Genomic DNA, 10,682 nt, shown 5'->3' with positions numbered 1-10,682 from the left:
GAATAGGCACACCACACCACAACCTCCTATAACTGGATGCATACTAGTAGCAAACAACATCTCAGTCCATCAAAAGCTATGCCCCTCCAACTCAGGCAAGATGAAAATCCATGCAAGATGGGGGGGGAATTCATAATTCACCTTGGAAACCACTGTAAACAATTGAACTCTTTTGCAGGATTTGAATAACACTTGTAGTGTAACAAGAACGAGTCTTATATGGGATACTTAAAAAATGGGAGTGACTTTAAATATGCAGCGGAAAAGGACTAGAGATGGAACCCACGAAAGGGTGGGAGGAAGTCCAGAGATTCGGGTGAATCTTTGTTTGTTTGTTGTTGCTGTTGTTGTTTAGTCATTTAGTCGTGTCCAACTCTTCATGACCCCATGGACCAAAGCACGCCAGGCACTCCTGTCTTCCACTGCCTCCTGCAGTTTGGTCAAACTCATGCTGGTAGCTTTGAGAACACTGTCCAACCATCTCCTCCTCTGTCATCCCCTTCTCCTTGTGCCCTCCATCTTTCCCAACACCAGGGTCTTTTCCAGGGAGTCTGCTCTTCTCATGAGGTGACCAAAGTATTGGAGCCTCAGCTTCAGGATCTGTCCTTCCAGTGAGCACTCAGGGCTGATTTCCTTAAGAATGGATAGGTCTGATCTTCTTGCAGTCCATGCGACTCTCAAGAGTCTCCTCCAGCACCATAATTCTTTGTTTACTTACCTTTTTATTACTTAAGACTTTGAATGTAGCCTTTAATTTGTAAAACCAAATATAATTATTTTATAGATATAGATATATAGATATATAGATATATAGATATATAGATATATAGATATATAGATATATAGATATATATCAAAGAAAATCCATGCCACCGTCTCCAGCAGAGATCCTGAAAGCTTTGGTGATGGTTTCAGAGCTGAAGACAACCAGTTCAGTTGATCAGACATGTGAAGCAGATTTCTGTCCTCCTTTCCTTCTAGTCTGCCAACCTGTTCATGGCATTGGTGTTTGAACTTCGCCTTCTCTCTTCTGGTGCCTTGCTGAGCCTGTGGCAGGGATCTTCATCGAAGTGTCAAGGCAACTGGTAAGACAGCTTCAAAATGGCCGTTTGGTCTGGGTAGATTTGCCAGCTCTGAACTCCAAGATCTTTCTGCCCCTTTCACCCAGGCTGTCCGTCCCTGGTGCCCTCCAGTTGACTGCAACTCATACCACCCCTGTGTATTTAGTATTTTGTGTTGCCTGAGGCAGTCACTTATCCATTGGCAAAAAGAAGTTCTAAGAAGGGACACCGAACTGCATATGATTTACACAGCCATCAAGACCCTGGTGATCTTCCAGTGTTGATGGATTGCAACTCCCATCAGCTCCAGTCCACATGACCAATGGTCAGGGGGAATGGGGCTTCCCCTCCAGATGTTTGTGGACTACACTAGGTTGCTGAAAATTGGCCTAAACAATTATTCATCCACTGAACATGCAAGCTGTGAAGGAGTGTGTGGAGGTAACACTACCAGTGTGGTGTAGTGGTTAAGAGCGGTAGTCACGTAATCTGGGTAACCGGGTTCGCGTCTCCGCTCCTCCACATGCAGCTGCTGGGTGACCTTGGGCCAGTCACACTTCTTTGAAGTCTCTCAGCCCCACTCACCTCACAGAGTGTTTGTTGTGGGGGAGGAAGGGAAAGGAGATTGTTAGCCACTTTGAGACTCCTGAAGGGGAGTGAAAGGCGGGATATCAAATCCAAACTCTTCTTCTTCTTCTTCTTTGCAAAGGCAAACCTCACACCAGACATGCAACAGTATGTCAAGGAGCGTTGCACCTGCTTTCCCTGACTTTTGCCTTCTTGGCTAGAAAACAGGGTTTTCCTCCTGACCTTTTGTCCTCTCACAGATTTGTTTACTAGACATAACGCTTGGCTGGAGCATGACCAGGGACGCAAACGTAATCAAGTATCGGGGAGAACATCTTAGGAAAACACCTTATGACACGTGTATTTGCTAATGCTGGAAATGTGCTTAGATGGAAATACGTTAAGTTCAGGGTGGTTTCACTACTGTTTCCAATTGTTGACCTCTGCAAATAAAAGGCGCCTCTGAAGAGCTAGTCGGCAGCTTGCTTGGAGCAGGCTTGCCTACCATGCTTCTGCATAGCTCACCTGCATTCAACCTCCCGTCGTCTCCGTTATTCCTACATGGTGGTTGAAGAACAGCAGCAGCAAGAGTTGTGACATTCTCAAGGAAGAACCATGATCATTCTGTGGGACCCACCCACCTTAGAGATTTCAGGAAGAAGATGACAGCCAATGGGATGTGTTCAACTAACTTTTATTCAGGGTAAACCCATTGGAATTAAGGGTCCTGATGTTCTTAGGTCCATTAATCTCAATGTGTCTACTCTGATTAAAAGTTAATTGAATGCAACCCAATGTTTCTGCAACTAGCAACAAAAACAGCTACTTCAAAACTATATATTTATTTCCATCCTGGCTATGATGTAGCTCAGTTGAAGAGCATCCGCAAAAGCTCCAGGTTCAATCCCTGGTATCTCCAAGTAGGGCTGGTGGAAACGCTCACGTGAAACCTTGGAGAGCTGCTGCCAGTCCATCTGGGCAGTACTGATCTAGATAGACCAATCATGGGACTCATTATAAGGCAACTTTCTATGTTCCTCTTGTGTCAAATTAGATGTGCTTTTCTTTTTGGGTTCCTTTCAGGCAACCTCTAGTGGATGCTCTCCCCTCCTGCGCCACCGAAGCCTGTGTGGTCCTGATGAAAGAGATGATCGTCTCTGAAGAAGTAGATGAGGACAAGATGGAATCATTCCTTTGGTCCCTCTCCTTCATCCCTGAGCCTACTTCAGGCATGATTGATGCTCTGGCTGTAAGCACGGAAATGAAATTTAGCTGAGTCAAATTGGATAGCTCAGTCGGTAGAGCATGAGACTCTTAATCCCAGGGTTGCAGGTTTGAGCCCTACTTTGGGTGAAAGATTCTTGCATTGCGGGGGATTTGACTCAACAACCCTTGTGATCCCTTCCAGCTCTCCAATTCTGTGATTCTATGAATCGTCCCTATTTCTGTAGAAGCACCGTATGCATATGTATGGAATGGGACATACGCCCTTGGCTATGGTCTTGGAATTTGGGTGGATAACTGAAGATAGGGATGGGGAAGAAATATAGTTATGTTTGCATTTAAAGGTGGACTGATTTAATTCACACTTGGCTGGAGTTCTGAAGAGCAGCGCTTCACCCGGCAACATTTTGTTGCAGTTCCCATTGGTTGGTTGTCGTGATGGATTGTCACAGATGTGCATGGCACCTTATACAAGGTGCAAGTGTAGGGATGGGGAAGAAACCAAATCCACCTTCACATTTAAAGGTGAACCTCCCTGTTTTGCACATTCTGAAACAATATGCAAACCAAAACAAAGCCATCTTTTGAAATTCACATTTCTCCAAATTTTGAAGTGTGTTTCTCCAGCTATATCCTATCTTCAGAAATGCATATCCTTGTGTAAGGTGTGCATAAAAATGCACACATTAGTGAAAGCAGCATACAACAAAGGATTGTATTGGGGGCAGCGTTTTGCAAAAATGTGTACATTAGAGGCAAAATCCCGTGCAAAAGTTGTGTACATTACGAGAAATTTGCACTAAAACACTGATGAATTTCCATGAGAGCTGTGGAAATGTGGGGAACTGAACTCTCAATCTTTGAAAAATGAGAAGTGGAGAGAATACCAAAAAGGAGACAGCTTCAGCCATGTAGTCTGGGTGATTTGCAATGGGTCGCCAATACTGTAGGTTCTCACTCCCAATTACTTAATAGCAATAACAGATTCAGCTGCTGAGATGAAGACAGGTTTGGGGAGAAAACAGGAGTGGATATTGTGTGATGGGACAGTGGACCTGAGTACTTCTTCCATAATGAAATTCTTGAGCTAGGTGTGAAGCACCATCTTCCTTCATTCTACTGATGGTTCCCTGAGCCATTATTTCATAATAAGGTCGGTGGACCTTGAGTTTTGAATTAAAGTAGATTTCACAAGCCTGAAGTCTGCCCATCCCTGATTTACTGTAACCACAAACCTGTGTTTATGCATATTTCCAGCCTCTGCTACAGTCACCACGAAGGAGACAGAGTGCCTTTTTAGGAATAACTGCCCTGGTAAATCACTTCTGTTCCACGAGAAATGACTGTGACCATGAGCCTGCCATTGGGGGCATTATGAGGATTCTGGAGGGACACCTGGGAAGAAAATGTACCTTGCATGAGTCAGTAGGTATCAGCCAGGTAGGTGGTTCCGAGGCAACTTGAAAGATCAACTTCTGTTTTCACTGTATCAGCGTGTCTTAGTGGAACTGAAATGTCACCTATTGAAAATAGATGAATATTCAGATTTTGAAGTTCAGTTTTGGATCGCAGCCATGATAAGCCATGGCCTCCTACAGGGCTCATGTTCTTCCTTCTTCCGCTCACCCTCCAGCATCTCTGTCCTGAGGACTTTCAAGGTTTCCCCTTGCATTCTTAACTGCTGCTTCCAGCATCATCCAAACCCAACAAACTCTGGTTAATTTTAACCATGGTTTGCTGGAAAGAAGCCAACTTCAAACCACGGTTTATGAAGCTAGCTTGTTTCAATAAACTATAGGCAAGATTATACACAGTTTAGGGTTCGGGTGTACAATTAAACTGCAGCTAATTGAAACTGGGGAACCCATGGTTTACCATAACAGTTTTAGCTATGCAGTGCTCTGATCTGCTTAGGGGGGGGAGGGCGATATAAATGATTTTTAAAGGAAGGTACTTTATTTCAACTTCATTTTGAATTTTCAGGTGGAACTAATTTTAAAAGCAATTGGAAATTCAGGACTTGCAGCAGCACGTCTTGTGCCCGTCCTGAGTTCCTGTGCGATGCTGAAAAGCAACCCTACAGAAATCCGACTGGCTGCCATAGAGGCCTTCAGACGTGTTCCTTGTGCAGCCAACGTAGGTGGCATGCGGTTGGCTTTCCTGTGCTATTTTTGCCCTCTGTATCATGGTAAAATAAGATGTATGCAATGCGGCTGAGAACCAGGTTGGGGCAGCAAGTCAAAAGGGATGTGGTAGGCGGGTCCTAAAATGCACACCTCTCAGGTGTCAAAGGCCAAGGTAAAGAGGTCTCCACCCCCATCGTATAGCCGGGACACTGAGATCCAGCACCGAGGGCCTTCTGGCAGTTCCCTCATTGCAAGAAGTGAGGTTACAGGGAACCAAACAGAGGGCCTTCTTGGTAGTGGCACCCGCCCTGTGGAACGCCTTCCCTTCAGATGTGAAGGAAATAAGTAGCTATCATCTCTTTAAAAGACATCTGAAGGCAGCCCTGTTTAGGGAAGTTTTTAATATTTAATGCTATATTGTTTTTAACACTTGATTGGAAGCCGCCCAGAGTGGCTGGGGAAGCTCGGCCAGATGGGCGGGGTATAAGTGATAAATTATTATTATTATTACTACTACTACTACTACTACTACTACTACTATTATTATTATTATTATTATTATTATTATTATTATTATTATCTTCAGCATTCACCAAACTTAGAGGCTGCCACAGAGAAGGTCCTGAACTGAAGGAACTGAACTGAGGTCCTGAACAGAGAAGGTCCTGAAGAGGAACTGAACTGTTTCTTTTGCTTTCTTCCTTTTTAGCATGCTACATTAGTCCATCTGTATCAAGCCTACAATGAGGATGTAGAAATAAGAATAGCTTCTTATCTCATGGCCATGAAATGTCCCAGTGAAGAATTATTTCACCAAGTTAAATGGACTTTGCAGGAGGAGAAATCCAGCCAAGGTAAGGAGCAACCTTTGAAATATTGAGCCTCAGCCTGGTCACAGCTACCCTAGGGAATGCTGAGAAGGGTTTTTCTTGTGCACTTTATTGAAAATGAGGGGCAATTTGGGTGAGGGATCCTGTCTGTTTCCCCCTAGCTTCTTGTACTGACTCTCTCCTTGCTGGCCCAGAGTTGTAGCAACAAGGAACTACAGTGGTACCTTGGTTCCTGAATGACTTGGCTACCAAACAAATCAGCTCCTGAATGCCGCAAAAACCCAGAAGTAAGTGTTCCGGTTTGTGAACCTTATCCGGAAGCTAAACATCCAACGCAGCTTCCTTGGCTTCTGATTGGCTTCAGGAAGCTCCTGCAGCCAATCAGAAGCCATACCTTGATTTTCGAATGGTTTCGGGAGTCGAACGGACTCCCGGAATGGATTAAGTTCAAGAACCAAGGTACCGCTGTATATAATTAAATGAATTAGCAATGCTTCAACAGAAGCAGGAAGGCAGAGAGGGTAAGCTCTGGGTGTGCAAGGTCAGAGGGAAGAGGTGAAAAAAATGACAGAGGCCCAGATGGCCTCATGCATCCAGTAATCCACTGAACACAACAACTCGTACTGCTGGCCCCTGAACTCCAAGTTGATGGTGAAGTTCAGATCTTGATTACTACATCTAATAGAAAACTCAGGTGGTGAGTACTAATAGATATGTAGTCCAGCTGGAACTAATAAGGAACAAAATGAAGGTATAGGCGTGCCCAGAGTAACTCTGAGGTTTGCAAAAGTAATACAAAATTAAAAATAGCCCACCCCTGGGCGGCGGGGAAGCAGCAGCCCAATGAAGGCTGAGCATGCCCAGTAGCCATTGAATGTTGAGAGTCACTTGGAGAAGAAAAATGGAAAGAGGGAGTGCATGAAGTGGCCTCCCTGGAGGAGGGTGAAGTGGAACCTTCAAAAGAGAGGGAAGGGCCATGGCTCAGTGGGTCGGGCATCTGCTTTTGCATGCAGAAGGTTGCGGGTTCAATGCAATACTAAGATGGATGGAACAATGGTAGGATTCAGTATAATGATTCAGCAGCTTCCTGGTTTCCTAACTCTTATTAGGATCTGAGAAGACATTGCAGGTTTTGCTTATGTCTTCCCAAACCTCACCTGTTCTTTAGGTTTACACCTGTCTCTTATTTGATTTTAAGTGGGTTCGTTTGTCTGGCGTCACCTCTCTGAACTTCTGGAAACAGATGACCCACTGAAGCAACATCTTAAAAATTCCCTTCCAAATGACATCATTGACAAAGAATTTGAGGGGGAGACATGGAAGTTTTCTTCATATTCAGATGTTACCTTCCACTCGGGTAGGTTTATAACCATCTGTACCTTATGGACTTCACAATGAATGAGTGATCAATGACTCCTTCAATTTTAACTTTATAGATCAGACCACAAGCATTTGGATGAACGATAACCCCCAGATCCTCTACTTTCATTTTGAAAAATAGTAGGTTTCAAGCATTTATAGAACCTAAGATATAGGGCAAAATGTACAGAGACTATTATTCTCATTTCTAAATTTAATTTAATTCATTCATTTATTTAACTCATGCATTCATTCATTTATGAGTATTGATAAACCCATTCATATTTTTAAAACATTTCCAAGCAGTGTACAATGTTGTTGTTAATGGTACAACCTAAAACCAATATAAAAGCATATAAAACAGGAATTTGCAGATACAAATACTTCAAATAGGATCAGGAAAAGCCTGGACAAAAAGATATTTGTGAGAAATCATCCCCACAAATATGTGTGTGTGTGTGTGTGTGTGTATGCCCACTGTTGTAGATCAGCACAGTATATTCTTAGATCAAACATAAGGGCACAGCACTATACATTTAAATAAGTGGTATACCACTTCAAACAGTCATAGCTTCCCCCACCCCAAAGATTTGACTTATTTTTTCCCTTTCAGTGAAGTAACCAGAAGCTTCCCAGAGTTCTGCAATATAGACACTTCTTCACTGCTCCTCATTAGGTATCAAGGGGAACTACCAGCATTTTCAGTTCCTGACAGAGAGCAACTCAGTCCTTTTCATCTCAGCTCAATCTCTGTGTTGTTGTTTTTTCAATGTGGCTTCTTATTCGAAGCCTCTGCTCACACATAAACCTATATTAGCCCTCTCTACAGGCTGGGAGGATGGAGGGGGGACGTAATCCTCCTTCCCCAAAGGGGGATTACTTTCTTCCTCCTCAAAAAGCGCTCTTTTCCCAGAAGGGTCTCCAACCATTAGCTCCTATGGCAACAAATGGCCTGTACTTGGCCAGCCCTTATAAGTAACAAAAGCCAGACTTGTTTGGCAGATTTGATCACTTAAGCAAGTTCTTTTCTTGGCCAACAACCTCATCACTGAGCTGAACAGTTCAGCTCAACCCCCAGACCCATTAGGATACAAAATAAATCCCTCCACAATGAAAACAAGCAGGTGGGTTGGCCTAACTTTCTTCCCAATTCTAGTGCCTCCAGGCTGTGCCCCTCAACAGCCCATAGCTGTCAACGTTTCCCTTTTTTTAAGTGAAATTCCCTTATTCCGAGTAGGATTCCTTGCAAGAAAAGGGAAAAGTTGACAGCTATGCAACCGCCCCACCCCAAACCCTCATTGACTGCAAGGCTGGAATGTGTCCTGGAAGAAGCTGACAGGTGAGGCAGAGCTGCTTCGCTGGCTCCCTGGCAGGTGAGTTGCTTCTGCCTACCAGGAGGGGAAGGGACGCGGGTGGTGCTGTGGGTAAAACCTCAGTGCCTAGGACTTGCTGATCGTATGGTCGGCAGTTCGAATCCCGCGGCGGGGTGAGCTCCCGTCTTTCGGTCCCAGCTCCTGCCCACCTAGCAGTTCGAAAGCACCCCTAAGTGCAAGTAGATAAATAGGTACCGCTTTATAGCGGGAAGGTAAACGGCGTTTCCGTGTGCGGCACTGATGCTAGCTCGCCAGAGCAGCTTCGTCACGCTGGCCACGTGACCTGGAAGCGTCTCCGAACAGCGCTGGCCCCCGGCCTCTTAAGTGAGATGGGCGCACAACCCTAGAGTCGGACACGACTGGCCCGTACGGGCAGGGGTACCTTTACCTTTACCAGGAGGGGAAGGGGCAAAGCAGTGGAGAGATCAGTGTGTTGCAGGTGCACTGGTAAAGCCGAACCAGTGCTCCCTGTCTCTCTCCCAGTAAGACACAGTGACCCACCTGCCAATTCTTGCTTCTGAATCTATGTAGAAAACCTCTGGCTTTCCCTGTACAAAGTGTTGTGGAAATCAAACCGCAAGACTTTTTTTTTTTTTTTGCATCACATACCTGAAGCTCCTCTTTATTCAAAAGTGCGCCAGGGAGAAGTCCCTTAACATGTTTGTGACAACGAATCTTCTGAGCATGAAACAAAGTGTATAATATTTGATTCAGGTAGGTAACCGTGTTGGTCTGACGCAGTTGAAATAAATAAAACAAATTGCCCAGTAGCACCTTAGAGACCAGCTAGGTTTGTTATGGGTAAAAGTTTTCGTGTGCATGCACACTTCTTCAGATACACTGAAACAGAAGTTAGCAGACCCTTATACATAGTGGGAGGGTGGGGTGGGGTTTTCTCAGAAGGGTAGTAGGAGATGGGTGATGGCTCAATGGGTATGGTAAACCTGTTGACTGTTAACGACTGCAATTAGTCCTACAGGAAAAAGCAAGGGATATTATGCAGATGACCAAAAATAGCATTAGCATATGCAATGAGACAAAAATCCAATATCTCTAGTCAGACAAGGTCTCTCCATAGTTTTTAGTTTAGTAAAGGTAGAGGGACCCCTGATCGTTAGGTCCAGTCACGGATGACTCTGGGGTTGCAGCGCTCATCTCGCTTTCTTGGCTGAGGGAGCCAGCGTACAGCTTCCAGGTCATGTGGCCAGCATGACTAAGCCGCTTCTGGTGAACCAGAGCAGCGCACGGAAATGCCATTTACTTTCCCGCCGGAGTGGTACCTATTTATCTACTTGCACTTTGACATGCTTTCGAACTGCTAGGTTGGCAGGAGCTGGGACTGAGCAATGGGAGCTCACCCCATTGCAGGGATTCGAACCACCGACCTTCTGATCGGCAAGCCCTAGGCTCTGTGGTTTACACTACAGTGCCACCTGCGTTAGTAGTAAGTTGTAATTCAGCAACTTCTCTTTCAAGTCTATTTCTGAGATTCTTTTCTAATAAGACAGCTGCTTTGAGATCCTGTGTTGAATGTCCTGGGAGACTGTTCTCCTACTGGCTTCTCTGTTTTGTGATTCCTGATGTCAGATTTGTGTCCATTTATCCTTTGGCATAGGGTTTGGCCTGTTTGTCCAATAGAGAGAGCTGAAGGGCACTGCTGGCCCTTATTTGTATCTGAAGAAGTGTGCATGCACACAAAAGCTTATACCAAGAACAAACTTAGTTGGTCTCTAAGGTGCTACTGGACAATTTTATTTTATTTTCGTATAATATTTGTACAGTAAATGTCACACAGAAAACAATTATTAACTTCCTCAAACATAGTGAAAAATTGCAAAAAGCTCAAAGCAATATTTCAGCAGGTTAACTGGAATAGTTGTTTGCCCCAAGATTTAGCTCACATAGCATTTATTCTGCTTTACTGGCAGACTAGTGGTTACACATGTTAGAACATTTTTGCACAACTTTGTTTTTGTGGCTAGAGCAGCATCTGAATAATAGAATAATAGATTTGTAGAGTTGGAAGAGACCCCAAGGGTCATGTAGTCCCAACCCCCTGCAATGCAGGAATCTTTCACCCAACTTGGGACTCAAACCCACAACCCTGAGATTAAGAGTCTCATGCTCTACCAACTGAGCTAT

The 10,682-nt window shown here is 44.4% G+C and overlaps 1 protein-coding gene across 4 annotated transcripts in view; it reads left to right on the top strand.

Moving 5' to 3' along the window:
* The first annotated feature begins 985 nt into the window (after positions 1-985).
* The window catches only part of LOC128401423 (uncharacterized), a 95,266-nt gene continuing 85,569 nt past the window's right edge, over positions 986-10,682 (top strand). For all 4 annotated transcript variants that reach the window (XR_008327470.1, XM_053364448.1, XM_053364449.1 and 1 more), the window contains exons 1-6: positions 986-1,085; positions 2,712-2,877; positions 4,110-4,292; positions 4,836-4,988; positions 5,688-5,832; positions 7,007-7,165. Coding sequence is in view for 3 of the 4 variants with exons in the window: in XM_053364448.1 (XP_053220423.1) it covers positions 997-1,085; positions 2,712-2,877; positions 4,110-4,292; positions 4,836-4,988; positions 5,688-5,832; positions 7,007-7,165 (895 nt within the window). In the remaining variant the exon portion in view is untranslated. The remainder of the gene's footprint in view (positions 1,086-2,711; positions 2,878-4,109; positions 4,293-4,835; positions 4,989-5,687; positions 5,833-7,006; positions 7,166-10,682) is intronic.

The sequence above is a fragment of the Podarcis raffonei genome, chromosome 14 (assembly GCF_027172205.1).
Source record: "Podarcis raffonei isolate rPodRaf1 chromosome 14, rPodRaf1.pri, whole genome shotgun sequence".
NCBI classification, from domain to species: Eukaryota; Metazoa; Chordata; class Lepidosauria; order Squamata; family Lacertidae; genus Podarcis; species Podarcis raffonei.
Note: the sequence above shows the minus strand (reverse complement) of the source record. Positions and strands in the feature narration are given on the sequence as shown.